At 37.8% G+C, this 27,336-nt stretch overlaps 1 protein-coding gene across 1 annotated transcript in view; it reads left to right on the top strand.

Moving 5' to 3' along the window:
- LOC115905171 (N-acetylated-alpha-linked acidic dipeptidase 2-like) overlaps positions 1–24,750 on the top strand; it is a 30,366-nt gene extending 5,616 nt beyond the window's left edge. The window contains exons 4-19 of the mRNA XM_030951294.1: positions 759–860; positions 1,665–1,790; positions 2,458–2,644; positions 3,686–3,779; positions 4,105–4,203; positions 5,895–5,980; positions 6,634–6,753; positions 7,162–7,244; positions 10,082–10,145; positions 12,083–12,150; positions 15,118–15,209; positions 16,636–16,726; positions 17,386–17,650; positions 20,875–20,956; positions 21,942–22,034; positions 23,614–24,750. Of these exons, the coding sequence (XP_030807154.1) occupies positions 759–860; positions 1,665–1,790; positions 2,458–2,644; positions 3,686–3,779; positions 4,105–4,203; positions 5,895–5,980; positions 6,634–6,753; positions 7,162–7,244; positions 10,082–10,145; positions 12,083–12,150; positions 15,118–15,209; positions 16,636–16,726; positions 17,386–17,650; positions 20,875–20,956; positions 21,942–22,034; positions 23,614–23,803 (1,842 nt within the window). The 3' untranslated portion in view covers positions 23,804–24,750. The remainder of the gene's footprint in view (positions 1–758; positions 861–1,664; positions 1,791–2,457; positions 2,645–3,685; positions 3,780–4,104; positions 4,204–5,894; positions 5,981–6,633; positions 6,754–7,161; positions 7,245–10,081; positions 10,146–12,082; positions 12,151–15,117; positions 15,210–16,635; positions 16,727–17,385; positions 17,651–20,874; positions 20,957–21,941; positions 22,035–23,613) is intronic.
- Positions 24,751–27,336: the final 2,586 nt, after the last annotated feature.

Here is a 27,336-nt window from a genome sequence, read left to right as displayed (position 1 = left end):
GAAGCATCATACCACATGAATAAGGATGAAGAGCCAGGGTAGAAAGTAAGGAATGTGTGCTCACGGATGACACGAGCTTAGAGGTGAAAGAATGAAGAGGTTCTTCCAGAAACCCTGTAACAGTGTCTCAGCTACAGTCTCACAAGGTGACAAAAGGTGGACGTGCACCTTAAAGCAGCGTGAGTGTTACAATGCATAGTGATGAAAGGCAGCATGTTTAACTGGAGCATCAGTAGATAAGAGATAAAGAGAATAATAATGCAGATGAGAGAAACCACAAAAAGACACCTGGGATGGCATGGATAAACCAGATGTTTTCCTGTCAACACCTCTTGGCATTTTAAGGTACTTCTTTCCTTAGGTTCAGGCAGTGACTGATGAGTATCTTCTGACATGTGATCTGTCTCTTTGTATTCATATCTGCATTCTATTACAAAATTTCAGCTCTAGATCCCTACCTGTGTTTTTGTTTGAACTTATGTGTACTAGTTAGAAATGTATTTGTTGCTATTAATTCATGGAAGCTATAATTTAAACTGCTGACAAAGCTAACTAACTTGGCAAAAGCCAAGGCTTTTGATACTTTCATCCATAGGACTGTAGTATTTTGAAACAGTAATTATTTCACAAGGAGTCTGATGCTCAGAAACTGAATAACTGTCTTCTGACTTTAGTTTAAACTATAATTAATGTTTTTTTAGAGTGTGAATTTGTGCCTAGAATGTTTGACCAAAAACTACTGTTATTTTATTTTGTAGATTTTCAATACATCATTGTTTGAACCACCTCCACAGGGGTATGAAAATGTTACTGATATACTACCACCATATAATGCTTTTTCAGCACAAGGAGTGCCAGAGGTAAGAAAAGAAATTATGTAATGGTACTATTATCTATTTTTTGAAACACTTCCTGGGACAGATTGCTCCAACTTCTCAAAAATTTGTTGCAGTAGTTTTAATTACCATTTGTCTTAATTAAAGAACACTTGGGCACAGATAGACATCATATTATACAAAGGTTGAACTTTCTCAAATTGTTCAAACTCTGAATCACATAATAAGTGAAAGATTTTTATCTTGATAGAAAATTTTGGATACATCTCAGATTGTTCCATATTATTCAGTCATATGTAGAGGACTTGCTTAAGGCACAGGTAGAAGTAGCATTTAGTAGAATAACACTAGAATATTTATATCAAGTTGGAAGACATTTTAGATTATATGAATGCCTTCAAAGGCCACAAAAGGTCCTCAGTTAATCTGCTAATTCATTATGGAACAGGTCAGGGACAACATTGCATTGCATAAATGAATGAAATTTTATAATAGTGAGTGTTTGTGTATGTACGTCATGCCGCTGCTTTGTCACAGTCAGAGAAGTTTGTCAGTTTACCAAAGTACTCTGGTTTTATTTTCCAGCCTGTTTTTAGGCCTGTTAAGTGCAGGATAATAGCCAATCGGAATTTTGAGCCAAAGTTTCCTATAGAATATTGTGGATGTCTTTTGTTATTGTTTTTGTGGGCACTGGATCTCAGTTGTAGAAATGAAAAAATAGTTAAAAATCCTCTGTCATACATAGTGAATGGAACTTTATTTCTGATAATGAGTATTTTGTTTGTTGACTGACCAGTTGCCACAACACTACTTTTCTTTTCTGCCCAGGCAGATCTGGTGTATGTGAATTATGGCCGTACAGAAGATTTTTTTAAGCTGGAGCGTGAAATGGGAATTAACTGTACAGGAAAGATTGTCATTGCCAGATATGGGAAGATCTTCAGAGGAAACAAAGTAAGGGTTGAGTTTTAATTTTTCTTCTGTGTGTCAGACACTGTTGATGGTAGATCTTGAGGGAATTAATAAGGGCTATTCATTGGAACATACAAGCAGAAGGAAGCCTGCAATGTATCCATTGTGTCTGCAGTCTAAGAAAAACTTCCAAAACAATAAAACCAGATGAATGTGTTAAAGTCCTGAGACAGAGATGACTGTAAACTCCCTAGGCAGTTCATGCAAGAGAACAGTTCAGGGAACTGAGTAGTTTGTAGAGCCAAGTCTATTGATACATGCCATAGAACTGCAGTACTTTGAAATAGTAGCACTTTGACAAGGAGTCTGATGCACAGAAACTGAGTAACTATCTCTTCTGATTTTAGACAAGAATTCTGGCAAAACTGGTGATAGTGGGGCAGTGGGGATAGTAGTCAGGTTTTGTGCCTCGTTTTTATGTTCTGTTCTTCATTTCATAGCCTTGAGCTATGACTAAAGGTTTGACACAAATAATGAATATACTGCGTTTCACTATGCTTTGTTCTTCTGCTAAATCTGGGGTAATTTTCAACTCTTTCACATATTTGTCTTCTAAAAACATGCCTGCATGGAAGCAAATCTCAACATTCAGATTTATTGCTGCATTAAAAAAAAAAAAGCTGCATCTTAAAACCAAATAATTTCACAGGTTAAAAATGCCGTATTAGCAGGAGCCCAAGGGATCATACTTTACTCAGACCCCGCTGACTACTGTGCACCTGGAGTAGATCCTTATCCAAATGGCTGGAACCTTCCAGGTGGAGGAGTCCAGCGTGGGAACGTTTTAAATCTGAATGGAGCTGGGGACCCTCTGACGCCAGGTTATCCTGCAAAAGGTGAGTGCAAGTTCTGTAGCCATCAAGTACTTTATAAACTGCTGCTGAAAGCGTGGCACTAGCAGTTAATTAATTTTCAGTACAGATGCACAGAAAAAAGCTGCTTGGAATTCTTATTGACAATAGTTAATTTTCTATTGCACACTAAGTTCTGTCTGTGTCATTCTAACTGCTTTCAATTTGGCAGTGGAATAAAGTTTCTAGGAAACGTTTTATATGGTCTCACCCTTGTGACACTTAAAAAAGCAGGATGTAAGTTTACAGACTGTGAAGCAGCAGAAAATGACTGAGAATTTATAGCCATTTTAAAATATCTGTATTTCTCAAGAAGACTGCTTTAAACAAGGTTATACTTTGCCATCAAACAGGACTAATAGCTTTACTTGGAGGTATATTTCCTTGCTAATCATAAGTTCCAGGAAAAAACAGTTTAAAATCCTTTTTAAGGGGAATAAAATTCCTGTAGCAAAAATAAGAGCAGTCTGGCGTCTTTCAAAAGTTGGCACCATGTGCTTCTCTTGTCCTTGTTGGCATCCTAAACTCAGTCTGAACTAAGATACCTGCCAGTGCTGGGTGCTGGTGGGATGGCTGTACAGGGATGCTTCTGGAAATCTCATGGGCTTGTGTGGCCACTGCTGGGGACATAGGACAACCTAAACCAGGAGAGGTTGTGTGTGCCAGGCCCAGCAGACTCAGAGAGACACTGGCGGTCTTCGACCCAGGTAAATGCATCTGTGGATGTTCTCTGCAGCTTGTCAACCAGCTGCACAGGTGCCATCTTCACCTCACATGCCAGCTTGGAGGAAATGTTATAACATGGTTGGACAGCAAATCTCGCCATCAAGCATGGGGACATCTTTTGCACTGCTGTGCAGATGGTTCTGTCATTACAGTTTGGTTTTCTAGAAGCAGTGTGTGAGAAATGATGTAAGAATTAAAAAGAATTATGTATGCTCGTGGCTGCTGTGCTCAAAAGTGTTTCCAGTTTATTTAAAGTTGCTAAGAATGCCATAAACTTTATATTTTGTTCCGTTTTCTCAGAGTACACTTTCAGGCACAAGGTTAATGAAGGTGTAGGGATTCCCAAAATCCCGGTTCATCCCATTGGATATCATGATGCAGAAGTATTACTGCGGTGAGTATACATCAGTCCTCCTCTCCAGAAGTCAGGGTTGACAAATGTGCAGACAAATTTTTCATATTAAGATGGCAAAGTCTATGTTGTTACTTGCATTTGCTACTCTTTTGTAGTAATGAAAGTAATTCAGAAGTAATAATGTAGTAATTTAGTAGTAATGTAGTTATTCCATAAAATGTGGAAAATTTAAAGCATTCTGTTTTTGCAATAATGCTTTTAAGAATTTTGTAAAACCGCCTAGGTTTTGCTGCAATAATTATTAAGAGAATTTAAGGTTTCAGCCTAATGGTCAACTGCATTAGTCTTGGTTTTCACTTCACAGTGCAATGGGAGGACCTGCAGCTCCAGACAGCAGCTGGAAGGGAAGTCTCAATGTGTCTTATAATATAGGGCCAGGATTCACAGGCAACTCTTCTGCAAGGTCTGTTTTAATACTTTTCTGTTCATACAATTTTGCAAAAGAAAAAAAATCCTTCTGAGGAAAAGACTCTGAAGCAATACATCTAGAGATACTCTGGAGATATTTACTTCCTTCTGCTAGGGATACATTTGGAGATAATTATTAGAATTTGAAAATAAATTCCATTAGAAAAAGATAATAAATTAGCAGATCAAGCCACATGACACTGACATTTGACAATAAATTGCAATAAAGGTAAAGCTCATTTTTCTCTGACTTTTCCACATAAATATAGTTTCTGTTTACAGAAGGTATTATTCAGTGAGGACTGTTAGTGGACCCCAATGAACAGTGTGTAAAAATGGTGTATCATTATCACTACTCTATCTCATGGATAACAAGAGTATGTCTGAATATATATATAATTTAATAAAGACTTCATTTATCATTATTCTTTTCTGCTCTGCTTTAACACTAGCTAGCTGCAAATTAATAAAGTAGGAATAACCAAATAAGAAAGCATATTTGACATAATTATAGTGCTGTTTGGAGTATCTTGAAGAGCAACAGTGAGAAAACAATATGATTCAACCACAGAACTTGTATTTTTGAGTAGACTTTTTAACATCTTCTTACTTGATAGAGTAACATTTTTGTTGTAAATATGGATTATTTCTACACATACTTCTTTCTCAGAGCAGTTCCATATCAAAATGAACCTTTTGATTCTAGGCAGAAAGTCACTTGCACATGGGAAGTGTGCACATATATGCACGTTCAAGGCACTGGTGTCTGTTACTTTCTGGGCAAAGATCCAGTGGCTGTCCTGAAGTAGGTTTTGATTTTGACAGCTATGCAGATTTGCTGCTGAAAAGATAACTTCAAATGTGGATCTCCTGAGGTTTTGCCAGACACACAACCCCCACATTGTTTGGTGCTTTGTTTCTTCCACAGCTAAAGGGGGCTGAACATGTGTTAGTTTTATCTCTCCGAATACCTGGATTCCTTTGGGTGTTATAAAATTTCACAAGTGGATTTTACTGGTGGGGGACAGGGAAGAAAAAACTGTGCTTCTAGTAGAAGGTTTTCTGCCTCTAATGGAGGATTCTCTGCCCATGCCAGGGAGGTTGGAACTAGATGACCTTTAAGGTCCCTGCCAACCCAAACCATTCTGTGATTCTGTGGCTGACAAATCTTAATCACTTAGATCTGCTGTCCTAAACATGGATTTCAGTTTATTCCTGGATGAATATTCCTAATCATCTTTTCTTCAAGTTCTGTATTATTGCATGGGCCTGTGCTAGGAAACCAAAGTGTATTCTTTATAAACATCTGCATATCCACAATTATAATTTTGGTCAAAATGTAGATTTTTTTTTTTTAATTACTGTACATGTTTTCCAGTTTATTCGTCTAGTACACAATTATCTGATTGGTTGCCATTAAAATTGTTCCATAAATTCTGTAAATCTTTGCAAATGTATAGACTAGCCCAGTTCATAGGCTTTTTTTCTAAGGCATCAGCAGCAGGCTTAACTGAAATAAAAAATGAGTCTCTGAGACAGCATGACAATGCTGAGCCCACATTGGATCAGTGCTGAAAACTCAAAGCAGGACAGAAGCACAAACTCTCTGGTTTATGTTTTATTAGCATTGGCTTTTTATTGTCTTATTAATAAGAAATTGTTACTCCACACTCCATTTCATTTCAGAAAAGTCAGAATGCACGTTCATACAAGCAATAAAATCACACGAATTTACAATGTCATTGGCATCCTCAGAGGAGCTCTGGAACCAGGTGAGCATCAGGTGCTTGATGATTTTAATTCCTTCTTTCTTTTGTATTTGTTTTGCACTTGTTTTGTATTTCTATTGCACTTATGTTGTAAGAAACTTAAAGTGTTTTAGATAACCATACAATAGAGTCTTGAGAAATTCTTAGTAGTTTTTCTGTCCTTCCCATGACACTATTTGTCATTGGCATTCCCAAGAATAGCATTCCCTATAAAATACAGTGATAGACATTGGAGAATTTTTTTTATAATGCCTGTCACTTTACAGTAGGCTTCCCCTTACATCATTCATACATTTTGCCTTTGCAAAAATTAACATAATTCAAATTACAGAAACCTGGTGATGATTTGGAACATTAACATTATACTATTGATACTATTGATACTATAATATATATTGATACATTATACTATTGTAGCAGGTCATACAGAGCAAAGTCTTTTAGATGGAAAAATATTTATTAAATATTTATTGTCTTTAGTTGCAGACCTCTAGTAGAATAAGTGAATGATTGCAGATTCCCTTAAGAAATAAACTTGTAGCACTGGTATTGGACTTCATATTTGATTTCATACAAGTAAAGATGCAGTCAAAGGAAAACACAGGTAATCCTAGTGTATTTTTAATTATTAATTGATACTGTATGTTTGTTTCCAGACAGATATATTATTTTAGGTGGTCATAGAGACTCTTGGGTGTTTGGTGGTATTGATCCAACCACCGGTGCTGCAGTTCTGCAAGAAATTGTACGGAGTTTCAGTAAAATGAAGATGGAAGGTAACTTACTTACTACAGATGTAAAATGATAGATATGGAAAACAGCAGCTTTGAGGATCAGTGCTTCCATAAGTTGTTCTATTGATTTAACTTTTCACCTCTAGAGAAAGTTTTATTTCTCATTATGAGGGTTGTAGATTTATTGAAGAGATGCATGTGTGGCATTGCATGGTAGTTGGCTGAATTTATTCCCTCGTGAGTGTAATGGTACCCTCTTAGCTGTGCAGATTGAAAATATTGCATAAAGAGGAAATGCCTCTGCAGTAATATGTTCCTCTAAGGATTTTAGAGAGGATTTTTTTACTGTTATATCAGTTAAGTGCTGTTTTTAAAGCAGTTGCAATTAACTGTGGTCAATAGACTTCTAAAGTATAAGTTGAATTTTCAAGTATAATGATGTAATTGCAGGTTGGAGACCTAGGCGAACTATTGTTTTTGCTAGCTGGGATGCAGAAGAATTTGGATTATTGGGTTCCACAGAGTGGGCTGAGGTAAATAAAAAAACTGTGTAAAGCAAAGCAAAACTTGAAAGTGTTGCAGGTGACTGCAGTACCCAGCATCTATTCCTAAACTGCAATCAAAAACTCTGTGGTAAAATTGGAGTACAACAGACTCCTTCAGGTGTTGTGAGACACTCATGTATTTATATAAATTACCTACCTACCTAGCTTCTTACAACATAAGTGCACTGACTCTTCTAAGATTTAAAAATCTGCTTTGATTCAAAGCTAATATCCCACAGTGGTCTCTATGTGGAAATCTATTTTGTCACTTAACAGAATGATAGCATTTAGACCAATCTTTTAGACCCAGATTGGTCTAACTTTCTATTTGAGAAATTCCTTAGTTTCTATAAGTTCAAGTCCAGGTCCTGAATCTCTGATCTGTAAGCCTTTGTATAAAAATCAATCCTACTGAGCAAATGAAAGAATAGATAATTTATGAGTGAATAGAATCAAAATTCCTGTGAATTCCAGCATTGTAGAGTCTCTGGGGCAGGACAGTCAATTAATTCTGTAGGAGGATCCCTGACTATATACCTGCCTGAAAGAAGAATGTTGGCAAATTCCGAAGTGAGGTTCTGGGTATTTCTATTGTCCTTTTCCTATTGGGCATGCTACTTTCATCTTCCTTTTCCTGCCTGAGGGAGGAATGTTGGGAAATTCAGAAGTGAGGTTCTGAATACTTATATCTTCCTTTTCCTATTGGGCATATTCAGTTCTTAGTGGATTTGTTTAACCCCAATAAGAAATATAGGTCTTACAAGAGTTTTCATTGCTCTGTCTGCAAAATCCAAATTAGAAATAGAGCAGGAAGAAAATTGCCTGATAAAACACATTTGTGCTGAACTATGTCAATTTATTAGTACTGAATAGTTTAGCAAAAATGTGTTGTCTTATTCTTCTATTAGAATTTTATTTACAAGTTAATATTTAGCTGTGTGGATAGAGCTTTCAGAATCTATAAAATAAAAAAATTAATTTTTTATTTTAGTTTATTGGCATGCATTTCAGCAAATCACAAAATTACATAGCAAAATGGTACATGTCAGAGGAGATAACAAACCCAGAAAAATGCTTCCAAACACCAAGGGGATTCCATCACTCTTCTGTTAACAAAGCTGAGATTTCTATTCCTTCAGATTTGCACTATTTTTTTCACCCATAAACTGTTTGGCTTCCAGCTTTAACAATGTCTTCATCTTACTGCTGGTTTATGAAACATGAAGAAAAAGTAATTTAAATTATTTTAAATCATTTACTGAGAAATTATAAATAGTTGGCATTAAATTTTCATCTCACCTGAACTCCTGAACTCCACTGGTGGCAAAAATATGCTGTATGTAAAACTTTATTTGTGATTTCTTTGTCTGTGTATCTCTGCATACATATAGGTGCTGTCAAAAAAAACCCCACACAATTGTTTTCATTATGAGGAATATGAATCAGTGATACTTAAGAAATCAATTTCTCTTGAACAAGTCATTAGTAAATTAGGGAGTTTTCTTATGTTCTATTTATTAAATAATGCTACTGCTGTTCTGTAATGGGTTTTGTGTAATCATTTGGTATCTAGTAATCTATCATTCATTGTTTCGTGAAATGGCAGCTGTATAAGGTTAGAAAACTGTAAGCACAGTTCATATTTGAACATGTCTTTTAATATTATTTTTTCCTTGCTTCATTTTGGTGGTGTGCATGACTACTCTTTTAGACCTAAATTAGATTCAGTGTCTCTAGAGACATTCCTCACAGCTTACATTCCTCTTCTCTGCAGCTGCCAGATCTGTCATGTATTAAATCTTGAGGAAAATTAACCCATGATATTCACCATCTTCTGTGTAACAGAAAGAATTCAGCTATGGCAACATTCTTTTGCTACACAAACGATCTCCATAGCTCATAAACAAAGAATTTCATTTATGCTGCAAATATGATTTTGCATATATGCAAGTCCCCATCTAGGCAAATACAGTCTTGCTCCCTCCCATCATATTCTTTTCAGGATCTACTCTCCTGTTTGTTTGGTTTTTTTTTTACATGATGTAGTTATTAATTGCCAATTAAATTTTTAGTTCACATGACTTACGAGTTATTAGTTGGGTTATAAATTGAATGAATCAAGTAACAATTGCTAACATAATTAAAATATCTGTCACAAAGCCAAAATCTCGTAAAATACTACTTACTAATTAGAATATCAATTTCAAACATAATTACCAGTTTGAAAAAAAAAATAAACAACATGTCTGCATATATTTAGCATGAAAGCAATGCTTAGTGAACTCAAAATAGTCAGTCAACTGCATTTAAGAAGAAAATTTCAGTGCTTTGACTTTCCCTTTTAAAAAGGAAGATTGTAGATATGTCAGGAGTTTATCAGTGTTAAAATTGAGTTCAGTGCAGGGAGCACATATGGAAAACTAGGGATTAAAAGCATGGAGGAATTCTGGCTGACCTCACAGCCACATGTTGCATGTTCAGAAGGTCCAGAAGTGCAGAGCTAAAATGCATGTAATAACCTAATTTTACTGTGCTGCAGTTTTATTCAGTAATTTTCCTGCTCCATTTTTCTCTTGTGTGATGCAGAAGGCAGCGCCTATACTTTGTGGATGTTTTCCACAACAAATTAAGTCCCAGAAAGGAGTAATGAATTTCATATGCCCAGAATATTTACCCGTCCTCAAACAATATAATTAGTAAGGTACACCGTAGTAATTATCCTGACTGAGATCTTAATCGTAATACTCTAAAAAAACAGTGCACTTGACATGCTCTTGACTGAATGCCACTAATTGGAAGTAAGAGTTATACATTTACAACCCTAGGAAAATGCCAAAGTCCTTCAGGAACGGGCAGTCGCTTACATCAATGCAGATTCTTCTATAGAAGGTGGGTCTTTTATTTTAAACTTTACATGACTTTACAGATATAATTTTTATTAGTTCTCTGTGAATTATTTACTGCATGAGATAGTATTGTGGTGTACAGAGTAAGTGTAGCAAATATGGAATTAAGAGGAGAGAGAGAACAATTTAAGTTTTCGCGTTGCTTTCTTTTGCAAGTAGTGCCATCCATGAGCTGCAGTCCACATGTCTGAGTCCAGACATGTCTTCTCCTCTGGAGGAGTTTATTATTCTGTGCTAATGAACTGAGCATTCTGTATGTTGAACTGTCTCTTAGCTGCATTAACTTTAATTTACAATTGTAGTTTTAATATATGACAGTCTGCTCCTTGTTCTGGTCACAGCTCCAGCTCCTTTCCCTGTAGAATTATAATATTTTGAGACAATAAATTATTATGATGGTAAGACCTCAGGCTTACACTTTGTGGGGGTGGGAGATGCTTTGGTGCTTTGAGCCAGTCTACTCACCTTTGTTGATTGCCAGGAGCAGGGGGTTATATATTTATTAAAGCAGGACTTTTTAAAAAAATAGACACTGAAAAGTGTTTCACAAAAAAACCTTATCCGCCATTATCCAATTTACTGTGTCCTTCAGATTATGAGAAAAAAGTGCCATTTAGGATTGCTTCTTAGAAACTGGCCTTTTTTTTTTTTTTTTTTGATAGGGCCCAACACTATGATCTGTATTACAAAATCCTTCTGAAATTGTGCTGCACTTTATTACAGAAAGACCTTTTTTTCTGTTTTCTGTGCTGAAATAATAGTCAGAAGAGTCCTGTGAAGCTGCTCTGCATCATAACCTCTGTTACTGAGGGCATTACTTTTCCCATGTCAAATCCAACTTATTTCGGCTTCCTGTGTGTGAATAAAATTGATATCTACAGGCATATTTAGGAACTCTTTTTATTCCTGTCAGCTAAAAATTTTGTCTATCACAAGAGGATTGGAAAGAAAGAAAAGCCAAACCCAGTTTCTAAATGCTCAGTTGGAGCTGGGAAATAAGGAGGCTTAGAGCTGTTCCTTCATTTATGCTGCCTACATGCTGTGTAAAAAGTAGAGCAGAATTTCACACCTAGAAAATCTCACAAATGAAATAATAGTTTACAACTGCTTCATATTCTCACCATGGATTGTAATGCATATTTTTCAGTTGGTTTGCAGCCAACGTGCTGCTGCCATAACAATTTTCTTCCAAATCTTGATTATTCAAACATGTCTCTTGCTTTATGCATTAAAGGAAATATGAAAGCAAAACAACTGGAAAAGAAGTGTGTAATAAGGAAAAGGACACCATATTCAGTGCACTGGCTTAAGTATTTGGACATCTCTCACCTGAGCAGTAAAATCCCCTGTGGACTCATAGCATTCATCTACTCCGAAAATTATTTTGTTTATCATCATATGTTCTCCACAATACTTCTTATACCACTTTTTGGACAGTGAATTATTTCTATTTATTGTCCAATAGCAATGAAAAGAAGCAAAGCAAGTCATTGTTTTAAGCACTTTTGTGGCTTGAATTTCCAGTTTTCACATACGGACTCTCCTTGGAAACATCATTAACATTATCTGGTATTTTTTCCATCATCACTGTCTGCCTTCTGTTCAACAAAATCTTTGGGAAGCGTATGAGTGACAAGGGCTTGTAGCTAATGAGGGATAATTAGGCATACTTTAGAACTATGGGAATGCTTAATTACATTACTGAGGATGTACTATAACCAATACTTTATTGCCTTGTAGTTGCAGTAGCTTACAAAGTGAGACAATGCAGTCTATTGCTGTATATATCTGAGGCAAGATCGAAGTATTTGCCTTAGTCAAAAAGTTTATCTAAGAAAAGACTGCAGGGTTTAATCCATTAAGAAGATAATGCCACTAGTACATGAAGGGAAAATTTCCATGTTTTTGTTTTATTTTCAGGTAACTACACATTAAGAGTTGACTGTACCCCTCTTCTCTACAAACTGGTGTATAATCTGACAAAAGAGGTACAGAATCCATCTACTTTTCTGCCTTTCTAAGAATAAGCAAGACTCCAAGTTTATTTGATAAAATTGGACTATTGAATAATACCAGACTTTTTTGTTGCTTTGCTAGAAGATTCCACCAAAATCAATAGCAAAACATCCCATCAGCAGTACACAGTCCATGCTTACAGTTCCTCAGTATTCTTAAAAGGATGGAAATGTGTCACTGACCTAAGGGGAATCTTATTTGCAATATACAGTAAAAATAATTATAATAAAAGCAAAATGCTTGAGCAAGATCAATTCTCTAAAGTTATAAACATTGAAGGGAAATATTTTTGACATTGGCTGGCTACCATTTTCTCTCTGTCTGTTCCCCTGAATCTCCTCCATATCTCACTCAGCCCCTGAAATATGTGATAAAAAAACCTTCTTAATCCTTCAATATTTAACAGGTCTGATGTGTGGATTTGCTTTGTTTCAAGTGGTCTAACTGTGACTCCTTTACTTTCACCTCTCGGGATACGTTATCATAATGCTGAAAGGTTGTGATCCATTAAAGCATGGAACTTTATTTTCCATATGAGTTAACCAGACTAGGCTCCTGTCCTGAGCCATTGCCACTACCCTCAGCTAACAAAAGACAGAACAACAGCAACACAGGCTCCCTGTAAAGGCATTGGGTAGAAATTGGTGCCTTTAGGATGAAATTTGTTTGACCAAACGTGCTTGCCTACCTTTGTATGTACTGAATTCAACTACCCCCCCCCCCCCCACTAATCATAAGGGAACTCAGATCACTTGGTCCAGTGTAAAAATCTGCCCTGTAATGGCACTTGGTAGGATGACTCCAGCTACCAATCTCCCATCCTGCTAGATGCATTCATCCCAGGTTATTTTCAAACACAGCACACTCCTACCACCTGAAATGCCATGGTTTAGATCTGGGAAAGTTTATCTGTGCTATTCCCATGATTTTCTTTTCTTTTCTACATTTTATTTCCCTGTCAATTCTATCTTAATCTTTCATCCTTGCAGAGGGAAGAAGCTGTGCTGTTCAAGTATTACCTCTGACACTTGGCACACTGAAGAGCATTCTCTTTTGTCTAAAGAAATTTTTGTGTCCTTAGTGCTGCAGGGCCCTTGATAAAATAATTTACTTTCTGTCTGCAGGAAGCCACTAACTCAGGAAGACATTTCACTGTAAAAGATAAACAAAGTTACAAAAAAGTGCTCAATGTTAAAATTAGTATCTAGCTCTGATCTTAAGTCAACGATTCAGCTATTGCTGGTTTGAGTAGAAAACTTCCATTAAAGTACCATGCAAAGTACTTGAGACTGACTTGTAAAAATAAATGTCATGTTCACAGTTATTTTAGCTTTTAACAGTAGAAGCATGATGTAAACAATAGAAAACCTGGCAGCCTGATTATGCCTGTCCAAAGGAAAGTTATTTCTGTTCATATTAACATGTCCAACATCCAGTTATCCAACATCCAAATATTTCTTTGCTCTTCTTGTTTTTTAGTGGGTCAGTTCTCACCAGAAGGAAGTCTAGTGTACACATGAAGTGCTTTCTTTCAGGGAATTCTGCATTTAATTGTGGTCCAGCTACAGATGGGACATTGAGCTGTTGACTGTCTTCTTGGCCCTGCTTTACTGCCAGGGTTTAGACATTTGGTCACCACCAAATTGTGTCTGCAATAGTTCAGCTCCAATCCTCCTGTGATTATCACTGCTTCTTTTGTGTTTATACTTAGAGAGCTCTTCATCTTCTCTTGAGTTAGCAGGAAGCTTATGCTCATCCTAGATTGGATCTAAGTCAGGGCAAATATATTTTACTATGCTCTCAGTGTTGTATGAAAAAGCTGACCAATGTTTTTACATGACCAGAGCTGTTAGAATAACATCTTTGCCAGAGCATAGAGTGCTTTTCCTCCCACATGTCAGAGTTCAGCTTGCTCTTATCAATGTGCAGTTTTTACTGTAGCCCTAGGACTTGACCAGAGTACCCAGAAAATGACAGCAGCCAAGCAGTTATTTCACAAAGTTGTTATTTTCATGCTAGCTGCTGACAGAATCTCAGAGGTCAGAACGCTTTGCAATTTCAATTTGGAGTCTGAATGTTTTTCAAGGTCGAATTTAAGTCTCAACAACAGAGAGGGACCATGTAAGTGTCCATTTATACTTTGTATTTTGGAAAAAAAAAATCCAATCCTCTGCACGTAATAGCCAATCTTATACTTAAAGGACCATGTCTATTAAAGGTTGTTTAAGTGTAGGTGGAGACCAGGGTTGGAGACTTATTTCTACTCTGCCATAGATTTTCTAAGAGCTTTCGTCTACTTATTTTATACTCTTTCATATTTCTGCTGGCAGCATGATGACAAAACTAATACCTTTTCCATCCTGGTTACAGAGCTTTTGGGGTTTTTTTTTTGAGGTGAGAGTGAGACCTACATTTGTACATACAGTGTCTTGCACAATGATTCTCCAGGCTTGGTTGAGTTCCCTTGGAACTGCTATAATTATTTTGTACCTTTCCTGCGGAACAAGCAGTCGAATTTTAGGTTTAGCCTTGTTGAGAGAATATTGCTGCTGTGCAGGGCAAACCTCAGGACAAACAGGCTTGTGATTGTCATCTCCCCATGCCTGCTGAAAGGAAAGCAAGTTCCAGTATACTGAGGAGTTCCACAGTATTATATATGCTGTTGTGTGTGTACATGCACATTCCCCCTGTAGTAGATGAGCTCCAGGTAGCATCCTTTTAACCTGTTCTTTCCTACTGTCTGTGGTTGGTTCCAAGTGCCTGTGAGACGCTTTCCTTGTTTGGGAATGCATAAATGCGAGTAAAAAATGTCAATATTCACTTCCCTGCATGCAGCATCACTGCTGGTTAAGAATGAAGCAGGGAGCTGCAGAGATCTCCTTTGATAATGAATTGAGTTAGAGGTATTTCCAATGAGATTATCATATTTCCCTCTCCAGATTTTAAGCCCTGATGAGGGTTATGAAAATAAATCTCTTTATGAGAGCTGGCTGGAGAAAGATCCCTCATCTGAAAATAATAACTATCCCAGGTAAGTTGTTAATATATTTTGGGGTTTATTACCCCAATATTTTAATCATATCATGGCACGGCTACTCACTCACTTTTGAGATGTGCTATTTATGGTAGCAATAAAAAAACCTTTTAGTGCAAGGTGACCCTCTAGCAATAATATTTTTAATAGTAAAATAAAATAGTATTATTTTTATTTAATGGTGGTGACATTATTCCTGTGATGAAATGAAACCTCGCTCTTTCTAAAGACCTTTATATTAGTAGAAAAGCAATTTGAACAGCATTCAAAAAAAGCTGGGTGGGGAAAGGTTCAAAACATAGTTTAGTCACCTACTAGATACGATAAAATCAAAATTGTTAGGATAAGCAAACATTTGAAAGAAGCTGCCTAGAGCAGTAATTATAAAGCAGTAATTAAAAATATTGAGATAATTATTTCTTGTTTATTCAATGAATGTGAATGTATTACATTAGAAATCTATATATGAGTGTAGTAGCACTTCATATTTCAAGGTATTGCAACTCCAAAACACTCTTTCCACCTGTGACTCGGAAAGGCTCAATCTTATTCCCAGTGTGGCATTACTGACATAAGGTAGATAGAACTGCCCCCTTTTGTGATTTGACAAAAATCTTCTGCATGTTTCTTGCTCTGCTAAGATGAGTTTCTGGATTCATTAGACCCACTGAGATTTCTTCCTTTTGAAAAAGCAGCCACATTTGATCTTTCTATCTTTCTTAGTTGATGCACATCATTCCTTATGTACACTAACTTCAGCTGGAAACAGAAGAAACTTTTTTTTTTTTTAGCTGATAAACACTAATTATTCATCCGGCCAGACATATAAACCTGAAGCTTAACTTCAAATGTAAATATTTGAAAATACTACGGATACTGCGTCTGCCTTCTGCCGCCTCCTTGCCCCTGCCACGCCGCAGCTCCCCATCAGATGGCAGCGGTGGCCCGCGGGTGCCGAATGCCGCCCGTGCCTTCCGCAGCGGGAATTATTTATCGGTCTTGGATTCTGCTGCGGAATGTGCCAACTACACAAACACATCTGTCTTTACACATACTGCTGCCCAATTCGTATTAGTTTGGAAATAGATGATTGATGTTTTAAGACGGCAGAGACATGGCTGATACAATTTTATGGCTCCTGTGCATAAATTGTTTGTATTTTTAATGTCAGCTCTGCCATAATTAGGATTGCTACAGTTAAAAGATCTTCCTAGCAATATTGGATACTGAATCAGAGTGTTGGAATAAAATCAGTTAAGTAATTAAGCTTGCCATTCATCTAGCCTTTGATTTTGCTGCTGTCCCTGATGTGCCCTTCAGAAGAACTGACCTCAATTTCTCTGAAAAATCTGCATTTTGCATAAATTACTACCATACTGTTCAGTAAGTGCCCTTACTAATATGCTGTCTTTTCTGCATGCAGAATAAATAAACTGGGGTCAGGCAGTGATTTTGAAGCTTACTTCCAGCGGCTGGGAATTGCATCAGGCAGAGCTCGTTACACCAAGAACAGGGTAAGTCTGACAGACTGTGTGAAGAAGTTTGATAGTGCTGTGCAGTCATCCTGTTAAAAGCATTTATTCATAATTAATAAAAAAGCTTCAAAGCATCTTTGACTGGTTTGTATACAGTGGTGTTTCTTAATTTAGCAAGAAGCCTAAATGTTTGGAGAATAAAACATGTTACAGTGATGTGTATATTCTATAGGATGTCAAGTTCACAGAGAGGTATTTATAGAGTCTGATTGAAGGTGGACAGTTTGTTCCACCATGCTATTAATAGTCCCCTTAATATACAAATCTTCCATAGCTGTGTTCAGAAACAGCTACACAAGGTAAAAAGGGGCTATGACTGACGACTTTTGCTATCCAAACTCCAAACTGTTTTCACTGTTGGAGAAGGCAACCTCTGTGCAATGGAACTGAAGGCAGGCCTGTGTGGGTAGAGAGAAGGAAGCCTGCTCACTTAATCCTGTGCAACAGTCCATGGATTCAGACTGGTTTAATTTTTTAATACAAACACACACAAATGAAGGACATTAAATTGTGTTTTGTAGCAGATAGTTTTTTTGATTTGGAAACCAAACAAAGCATCAGAGTCATAAAGGGATCAATATATCTTTTAACTCCAGTCAGAATACAGGGCATTGACAAATTTGCTTGCTCTTTTCCAGAAAGCAGACAAATTCAGCAATTATCCTGTTTATCACACTGTGTATGAGACATTTGAGCTAGTGGAAAAATTTTATGACCCCACCTTCAACAAACAGCTAACAATTGCCCAGTTACGAGGAAAACTGGTTTATGAACTGGCAGATTCCCAGGTCATTCCATTCGACTCTAGAGACTATGGAGAAGCCTTAAAAGGATACAGCAACAGAATTTATAAATTAGCCAAGAAGCATGAGGAACAGCTGAAACTTTACAAAGTATCATTTGGTGAGTAACAGCCGCTGGACTGTGCATTATGTGCATTAATTAGAATCGTGCAGGGACATGTTACATCTGTAATAGCTCTGCAAATTAATTCCTTTCTTTCCTGTTTGAAATTTGCCCTCATGGTAAAGAGCCTCATTTTTTTTTTTTTTTCTAAACACAACACAGGTTTAGCTCATTATTGTCCTGATAAGAGGGTGTGGTGGGTTCAGTGCTGGGTTATAAGGGTTATAAGAATTTTCATGAATATTATTAATTGCAGGCCTTATTACAGTGCTGACAGGCAGTCAAGGACCTCAAATGTAGGACGAAGAGGTATCTCAGCCTGGTCCTCATTTCTTTGCTTAGAAAAAGAAGACAAGTCAAGTGCTTATGGCAACTGTTTGAAATTGAGGGACATGGATGTCCATTCCTCTTCATCCAAAACTTCAGCTGACCCCTGGGAGCTCCACCATCTCCCTCAGTGCCTGGCTGCCATTTTTAAGCCACAGGAGCACCTTTCCAGCTCTCCTGCATGAATACATCTATTTGCTGAGCACCTGAGCACATTGTTCTGGAGCCCATAAAACAAGTCTAAAGCAGCCCAGTGCTCAGGATCCCAGGCTGGGATAGCTTCCACAGTCATTTTCAGTCTCCTCTTTTTTTCTTCTATTTTCCTTCTTGCCTTGATCACTTCTTGTGTTTCTGCACCAAGGAGATTTTTCAGTCAGTCCTAATTCACTTGCTATCTGATGAACCCATGATTTAGAGGTACAAATCACCTTTTGGAGATGCAGTCCTCGTTTGGGGCATGGGAAACATTGTAAGAAACTCAAATTGAACCCACATTTGGGGGAAATTAAAAATTATGCTTGAAATGTCATTTAATGGTTTAGGTGAAAAATTGTTGACTATTTTGAAAAGACACCCTTTTTTGTAAAAAGGCCTCTTGAGACAGAGGAAGCATCTTGTTTGATGGATCATCTGGTCTGAGATTCTGTAAAACAACAAGAGTTACTTCATTGTGTTCTAATGTTCACTGCAGCATGTCTTGTAAGATCAAATTGGGTTTTTTTGCAGTAGTAGAACTTCTATCAAAATATCTGCAAAATCATTTATTTTCATTGTTTGAATTTTATCTATTTTCAGATTAAAAATTGCACAAACTACCTCCTGACCAATGCATCTATTCTCATTCCTAGAATTTAGAAGCAATCTTCTACTTTTAGCTTTTTTTTCACCCAAATAACACTGAGACCTCCTTAATAACTTTATAAATTTGTTATTTTGACTGTTTTTTACAAGGCATGTTTTTCAGTCTCATCATTATTTTCATGGCTCTTCTCTGATGCCTGATGAATTTTAAATTATTTCTTGAATGAAGCTAAATTTTCTAATTTTTAATTTATTGTATTGCACCAGAGTACATTAAATAACATAGGTAGGTTTTACAATACTGTGAAAATTAAAGTTTATTTCACTCAGCATTTTCATAGAATTGCTTATTGTCAACACTGAATGTCAGAAAATTGTTGATTAAGCCTAACTAAATCATATAATTGTCCTTTAAAATAAAAGATTAAGGTTCTTATTTGCATTTGGATTCACATTTTAGCTGTTCATCTGCAACAATGAAAGCTGGAATGTTTTTTTCATAAAATTTGTGCATGTAGTCATATGCTATCAGGAAATAATGTTTTCAAGTGGGGAAAAAAGAAATGTGATGTTTTCTAAAATAACCAACATTGACAACACTGAAGAGCTAGTGAACATGAACACAAAGTTTCTTGCATTATTTTTCAGATAGTATTTTTTTTTTTTCTCTTAAATCCCCTCCAACCGCTTCTGAAATATAATCTGTTGTTGTGATATGGCCATGATGTCAGCAGGGCAGGACTCTGCCCCTGGCAAACTTAGAGCTCTTGCCACAGGGTTGTGGACAAGTGTGAATTCTCACCCTCACAAGGTGACGTGTCCCTCTGAGCTGCAGTCTGTAAACAGCTTGCATACATAAAATCTGTGCCTCCAATTGCACCAACTAAACAACAGCAATAAGACAAAAATGAAGCAAGTGTAGGCTTGTGATGAATAAATAAGTTTGCTAGAAATAGGAGAGCAAATGAGTCTGAGGAACAGCTTTCAATAGCAGTGCTGGGAACAGAAAGCCTGTCACGTGAAATTGGATGATAAAGCTATAAACAGTGAAGGGATAATAGTTGCCAACAGAGGACTGGATTTAGGGGATGATCTAATCCTATGTCCCATCTTCCTGCACAATTGAAGAGAGGATACTATGGTTTAGCCAAAGTTTTCTGAAACTTGTGGGCAAAATTTACAAGTTTTAAACTGTCTTTCTTTCTAATTGAGTTGAGTGTTGATGGGGCCAGAATTTGGCATCACAACACCCACCTGTGATTTATTCTACAAAAATAACTTGCATAAATCTATACTTTTCCCAGGTCTGTATTAAATAGAGCCTTCCACATCACAGCTGCTAATGCCATTAAAAGGAAGGCCTGCTGCTTCTCTAAGTTATTCCACATGTCTTGGATGTACTGGGCAGGAAAAAGCAGCAGCCGTTCCTGCCCACCTGCCTGCACACAGTCAGACATTCCCCTGGGGTCTGAGTGGCCGTGCTGGGGGACAGCACGGGGGAAGCTGGCACAAGGACCTCCTGTGCTGCAATTCCAGCATGCAGCAAGCACAGGACTTGGCTGCTGTTACCTGCTGTGTCTGTCCCTGTGTGCCACGACAGCTGTGCCTTCTGTGCCTCACCTCACACTGCTCAGAGCATGTATCACACTCTCCTGTTGTGCTGTGAATGGCACATCTTTCTCCTCAGCAACATCTTGCTGTTCTTCCACAGCCCTCTGGAACAGCTGGGGTTTCTGATGGAAGTCAGGCTTTTCACACCTGAACACAGCAGTGCATTTGTTTAACAGGAAACTGCAGAGCTCTCAGTTTGCAAGGACAGCCAGTTTTTTGCTTGCAAGGCAGAGGGAAGATGTATGGTTGTGAAAGTTTTCCAAGCACTCTGCTTTACTGCTGGTCTCATTGCAAAAGGTATTTGCTAGTAGTGCAGCTCTTTAAAGTCTGCACTAGGGAAACTAATCAATTATGTAAAGATGACAAAATTAATGCTATTATATCAGCAAGACAAATGTAGTTCTTCTCCCACTGGGCAACTGAAAGGTATATTTGGCTTAGTGAATACTTCGAAGTTGTTCATGTAGTCCTTCCATTCCTAGATCCTCTTTTTTCTGCTGTGGTGAACTTCTCAAAGGCTGCTGCTGAATTTCACAGGAGACTTGAACAAGTTGACAAGAAAGAGTAAGTCAGAAAAATTTATATATATGTATTTATATCTATATATATATATAGATATATATGTATATATATGTGTATATATATGTATATGTATATATATGTATATATTTATGTCCTGGTTTGCCTTAGATAGCCATAGTGGCAGTTCTTTATTTCTTCTGCTACACAAGGATTCTCTCTGATGAGTGTAGAACAGAGCTCTGAACCCTGAGACAGGCAGTATCTTTTAAGATGAATTAGCAGATATAGGAATGTTTCCTGTGATTGATAGTATGAGCTGTAGAGCTTATTACTAGTATCAGGTTGTCATTAAAATTACTGTAATATGTGGAAAGGCAGGTAGCAATGAAAGTTAGAGTTGGACTGAGATCTGTTTAGACTACACTTGAGTGTTGTAGGTGATGCCAGAATTTTTACTTTCAGCACACTTCAAAGACAGAGGATGATGATTCAGAATATCTGAGATATCCATATGATGCTTGACAGCCTAAGGCCCCTTGAAGGCCTCCTGTGCCCTCTGAGTGCAGTGACTGCAGGCAAACAACAGTTCTATTTAGGCAGCTGAATCCCATCCTTACTATGTTACTGTATATATTGGAGCAGGACTATGGACATTTGGCTTATGGGTGGACACTAAACTTTAGCTATCTTCATCTGTGTAAATCTTGGTCTTCTCCATTCTCTGAAGTGCCATCTTTCCAGTGCCATTTAATACTAAGCAAGTATCTGACACTCTCAGAAAGTTTCCCATTTTATTTTTGCGTAGTGTGAGATGTTGTTTTCTAACACACAAATATCAATTCATTAATATAACATGGATTCAGAATCTCTATTTGCAAAACCTCACCTTTTTCTGTAAACTGTAGACCACACTTGTCTTTTTTTCTTTTTCTGTCAGAAAAAAAAAAGAGAAGAAAAGTGTTTTAAATGAAATTGGGAGGTCATGTTTCCCTGCTGTGTGACATTTCTCTGTCTCTCTCTCCTGCAGTTCAGTTGCAGTGCGCATCATGAACGATCAGCTGATGTTGGTAGAAAGAGCTTTCACTGATCCTCTGGGCTTGCCAGGAAGGAAGTTTTACAGGTGAGGCTCAAAGTTTCTTGACCTGCTGTCTAAGGCACCCTATTTTTGCAGCTGACGAGTCAGTTGAATTGCTGTGTGGGTCTCACAGCAATTACAGTTCAACGCATTGCTTTAAGTACAATTCAGCAAGTAGTGGACTTTTTTTATAATCCTTAAGGAGAACTCCTTGGCTACATCAGTCTTGTGGAGCCAAATTCCTCTCTTTTGGATCTTTTTATCAGCTGTGGTTAAACCACAACAGCATTATACTCTGACTTCTACTTGTAGATGTGCAGTACTACTACGGTTACAACTTGCTCTTGTGATCATCTGCAAAGTGAGGATTGAATGAAGAATGAATGAACTGTATTGAAAAAAAAAGTGAAAAGAGGGTAGAGTAAATGAGAACAGATGTGTAATGAGGGTCAGTTGAAGAGGGAAGCCAAGAAAGGAGAGCTTGGAGAGTTTGGAGAGGGAGGGACCTTTCAGCACAGGATAAAGGCCTGTGAGCTGTGCTGCAGAGCCCCATCTGTCCCAGTTTTGGCTGCTTCTATAGGTGCTCCAAAAGGTTAAACCATTAACTACTATATCCTTTCTAGAAACACAGTGGTTTTATTAGGAATACCTGTCAAGATGCCAGCTTTCATTGTCAGGCGTGTAAGTACCTCACTTTGCTTTCAGTATCCCCCTTTTCCCAACAACTGGATATGTCTGACTCACTGATGGATGGCTTTCATGCCATGCCAGAAGTCTTTCAGGCAGGTAGAACTGGAATCACACTTCCATCCTCCTAGGATAAACTGTCATTCACACTTTGAGAACAATGAAGTAATTTCTTTCTAGAAATTTTCTGTTGGGTGTTGGATATCATTTGGAGCTCTATGTTTTAGTTTTTTTTATACTTAGTTCTTACTTGCTTGCATTTATTAATGTAATTTTAATGTTTCTTTTCATTTGGGAGGACTTTTTCACATAATGTAAATGTGCTTTGATACTTCATAGTTAAGAAAAATTCAATTGCAGATCTACAGTTATTCATTATTTAGGAAAAAAAAAACTATACCAAAAATAAGATTGATATTTTGTGCAGTTCTGATGCATTATGATCACTTCTCTTCTCAATAATTCATGCTTTTCTCAAGAATTTGCTCACAGATTTTTTTTCTCCCTCCTTTTAAATTCCTTTCCCAGGTAAGTAATCTGCTGACCATCATGCAGCTACTTAGCTGTTTTTGAGGTTTCTACTCCATTTCTCACAACACACCTATAGCTAGTTTTATTCCCTGTTCTTGACTGGCAAATTACTTAGGTTTGTTGAGCTCCCATTTTCAAAAAGCGTAACATGGTTTTGTTCCTAATTAGACAAATGCGTCATCTCTTCCCAAGGAGAAGGTCACCTGACCTAAATCTGTGCCCTTTCCAACAGATTTTAAACTTGGGATTGTTCCTGTCCTTTTAAAGACCAATTTTCCTGTGTGTTTAGCGAGTTCTGATCTTCCTGGGATTCATAGCTGTTTATATAGTACACATACAATGAACACACACCCTATTAATAGTTTCTTTTATTCAGGATAATTGCCTTATTCTTCTTTTCCCACAGACATGTTATCTTTGCTCCAAGCAGCCACAACAAATATGCAGGAGAATCCTTCCCAGGAATCTATGATGCCATGTTTGATATTGAAAGCAAAGCTGATCAACGTGAAGCCTGGAAAGAAGTGAAGAGGCAGATTTCCATTGCAGCCTTCACTGTGCAGGCAGCAGCAGACACACTGAAGGAAGTAGCATAGGATGAGGGCTTTGAAAACTCCCACAGCAGTGTGGCACACAGAGCTGTCAGGCTGCTGCAGTGTCCCAGTGTCCCTGACTGCCTGCCCTGCCTGAGTCTCCAGCCTCCCAAACCACATGGTAGGTGAGCAGAGCTCTGTGTGTCAGAGAACTCCTGAGCTAGGAATTGCTGCATCTCTGCTACCGACAGAACTGTAGCTTCATGAACAACCTTGGGTGGAAGCAAATTTGGGTGTGGGGAGAAGTGGGAAGGGCAGGAAGCAGGAACAATCAGTTTCTGATTAGAATTTTCTGAGAGGTCTACCAGTTTTGAGGATCCAATGTTTTGGATGTACAGTTATGAAAACAATTATTTGTCAAGCTACCAGCAAATTTATTTTGTCTACAGCAGTGATCAACAGCACACATTTTGATGGAAAAAATATAATACTCAGCCTGTGTTTCTTGTTCTGATAATTACTTTTATAATTAAAAGGGATCTCTGCATTTCAGAATCTATTCTGCAGGACTGGTGAATGCTCTTTACACTGATTTGCTTTCTTTTCCTTGAAAAAATAAATAAGTGACTCTCCTACTGGTTGCCAAAGCAGTACTGGCCATTCTTGATAATCAAGGAAAACAGCTGCTTATGTGCAGAAATCCCAAAAGCATGCTTTCAGTGGAGTGCACATCCATCCCTCTGAAAGTCTCTGTGCATCTCCCTCCTTTGGAAAAGTGCAAATCTCTCTCCCTGCTCTTTCTGGCACTTTCTCTAGTTCTGAACCCATGGCAGCTTTTGTTCCTATTTTTCTCCCAGGCAATCTCTTTCATATTTTTTTTCATCTGAAGGAGATGGAGGACACTTACTATTAGCATGGAGCTTGAGATAATTCTGTCTTCAAGTAAGACCTGAACAACATTTCCCAGCAGGAGCTGATTTTACATTCAAAGAGGAACTGAAGTGCTTGAGAAGGCCAGTTGTTCAAAACTGTTTAGTTTGTATAAAAAGAAAAAAAATTAAAATTTCTTGCTTCATTTGCCCTTTAGGTATAATTCTCATCTACATGCTTTAAAACTAATAAAATTGCTAGAATTTTACTGAATCACATTCCAGCTTGTGGAAACTGACATTAGCCAATTTCATCTGTTATGTAAAATATACTACAGTTTTTCTCACTACCATAAATTTCACCATGTTGTAGGAATAAAATCTTCTTTGTTTTATGGGGAATAGAACAGATGTGGCCTTAAAAAGGAGAGAATTAGAAAAGCAGGACAGAGTTGTTGTTCTCATCTCAGGTGCCTTGAATTCAAACAAGGGAACCAGAAATAACTTGTGGGAAGTTGTTTTGGGGGATATATGCCACCAAGAAGAGAGGCTTTTACTGGCATTGCCTCCATGAAAGATGAAGGATTGTGTGCTTGTGGATGTTGTTCTCATAATTTAATGCTCAACTGCTTTTCACAGATCAAACCTTAGGCATGTGAGGAGGAAATTACACTTCCACAGTCCATGCTTTACCTCTTCTGTTCGGAAATGGAGTGGAAAACTGACCTTGCCAGCACACACATAAGAGACAGGAGTAGCCGATGCTGGGGCACAGAACAGGTGATTCTTTCCCCCTGCTCTGGCAAGGCTCCACCTGGAGTGCTGCTTCCAGCCCTGAGGCCCCAACATAACAGCCATGTGGGCCTGTTGGAGCAAGTCCAGAGGAGGCTATGAAGATGATCAAAGGGCTGGAGTATCTCTCTTGTGAGCACAAGACTGAGATGGCTACGGTTGTTCAGCCTAGGAAAGGGCAGGCTGTGGAAAGACATTATTTACATCCTTCGAGTAGCTGAAGAAGGCTGGAGATGGACTATTTACAGGGGTGGGTAGTGATAGGACAAGGGGAGATGGCTTCAAACTGGAAAAAGGTAGGTTTAGAGTAGAAGAAATTCTTTACTGTGAGAGTGATGAGGCACTGGGCTAGGTTGCCCAAAGAAGTTGATGCCCCATCCCTAGAGGTGCTCAAGGCCAGGCTGGATGGAGCTCTGAACAACCTGGTCAGTGGAAGGCACCCCTGGCCATGGCAGGGATGTTGGAACTAGAGGATCTTTAGGGTCCCTTCCAACCTAAACCATTCTATGATCCTATGAACAGCAAATACATTTTTGTTGTTCTCTTTACTTTTACCTAACTGGGGACACTCACAGTTTTCATCTCCTCATCTGTAGCTGAACTTACTGCTGAAGAATATCTTGTAATGATGTGACTGGAACTTAACTGCACTGTTTTGTTTTTTTTTTTTCCCTTTCTCTGAATCATGTGCCTTTCCTGCTCCACCATAACTTTACATTAACTGCAATGGGCAGTACTGAATGTGCCCCCAAGGAAGGGTTAAGATATCTAGATGGTGGAAAAAAGCCATTAGTGCCTCTTCCTTATGAGCAGCAGCCAACTTTGGATCTGCCAGTGGTTGCTGCTGTAGATCATTAGAGTATAAGGCAAACATGGAGTTTCCACATTGTAAGGAAATATTTGATGAAACTTTCGTACTCCTTCATTTACAGAAATGTATAAACCAGTGAACAAATGTTTCACCAGTAAACATAACTCTTTCAGCGGTAGCTAGCCTTTGAGGTTCTGTACTATTACCTTGCTGCTGCAGAAGAACATACAATTTCTCCTTGCTTCCCTGTGCAGTTTGAAGCTGTAAGAATAAATTACAGCTCACAGCCGGCTGAATGCACAGCTGGCATTGATTGCTTTGTTCCTCTTGTCAACTTAATTGATAACTGTATGAATGTGAGATTCATCATGACCAGCTACATCCTGAGAAGTACACAAAATATATTAAATCTATTTCCATTCCTGTCTATAAAGTTCTACTGAAGGAGAGTGATATCCAAACCCTTATAAATAAGGAAACCAAAGCACTTATAAATGGCTTACACTAACTAAATTCCACAAAATCCCTTATTCTTGGTATTTTAAGGATCAGTTACTCAGATCTCAAATTGCCTTTCCTTCCTCGATGAGTAGAATCTTAAGTTCTATATATAAGCAAACAAAATTCTGTTGCTGTCCCCCAGTGCAAAGTGTAGCTCTGCCTTGCCATAATTTTCAAATGTGGCAAGGGAATTTTTCATATTCCCTTTACAAATGGGTAACATTGTCCTCGCCCAATTCCAGTTGCCCAGTTCCTCCACTCAGCCTGGTTGAAACAATCAATGAATCCTACAAATGGGAGAAACTGACCTTTCATCCTAGTAGACTGGAGCTGCAAAACAATCTGGCAAAATTAAACTTGGATGGATCCAAGTATCACTTCGATATCTGGGTTGTCAATTGCCTCTTTAGAAAATCAGTTCCAAATGGACAGTGCCTGGAAGTTTATTTCAGCTTGGAAACAAACTTTTTAGCAAGACCTGTTGCATTAATACATGAGGTAATAGTTATAAACTGGAGAAGGGTCAATTTAGATTAGATACAAGTAGGATTTTTACAATGCAGGTGAGGAAACACCAGAACAAGTTGCCCAGATTGATGGCAGACACCCCATCCCTGGAAACA

The sequence above is a fragment of the Camarhynchus parvulus genome, chromosome 1 (genome assembly GCF_901933205.1).
Source record: "Camarhynchus parvulus chromosome 1, STF_HiC, whole genome shotgun sequence".
NCBI classification, from domain to species: Eukaryota; Metazoa; Chordata; class Aves; order Passeriformes; family Thraupidae; genus Camarhynchus; species Camarhynchus parvulus.
The sequence above is the reverse complement of the archived record's forward strand: the minus strand, read 5'-3'. Positions and strand labels throughout refer to the sequence as shown.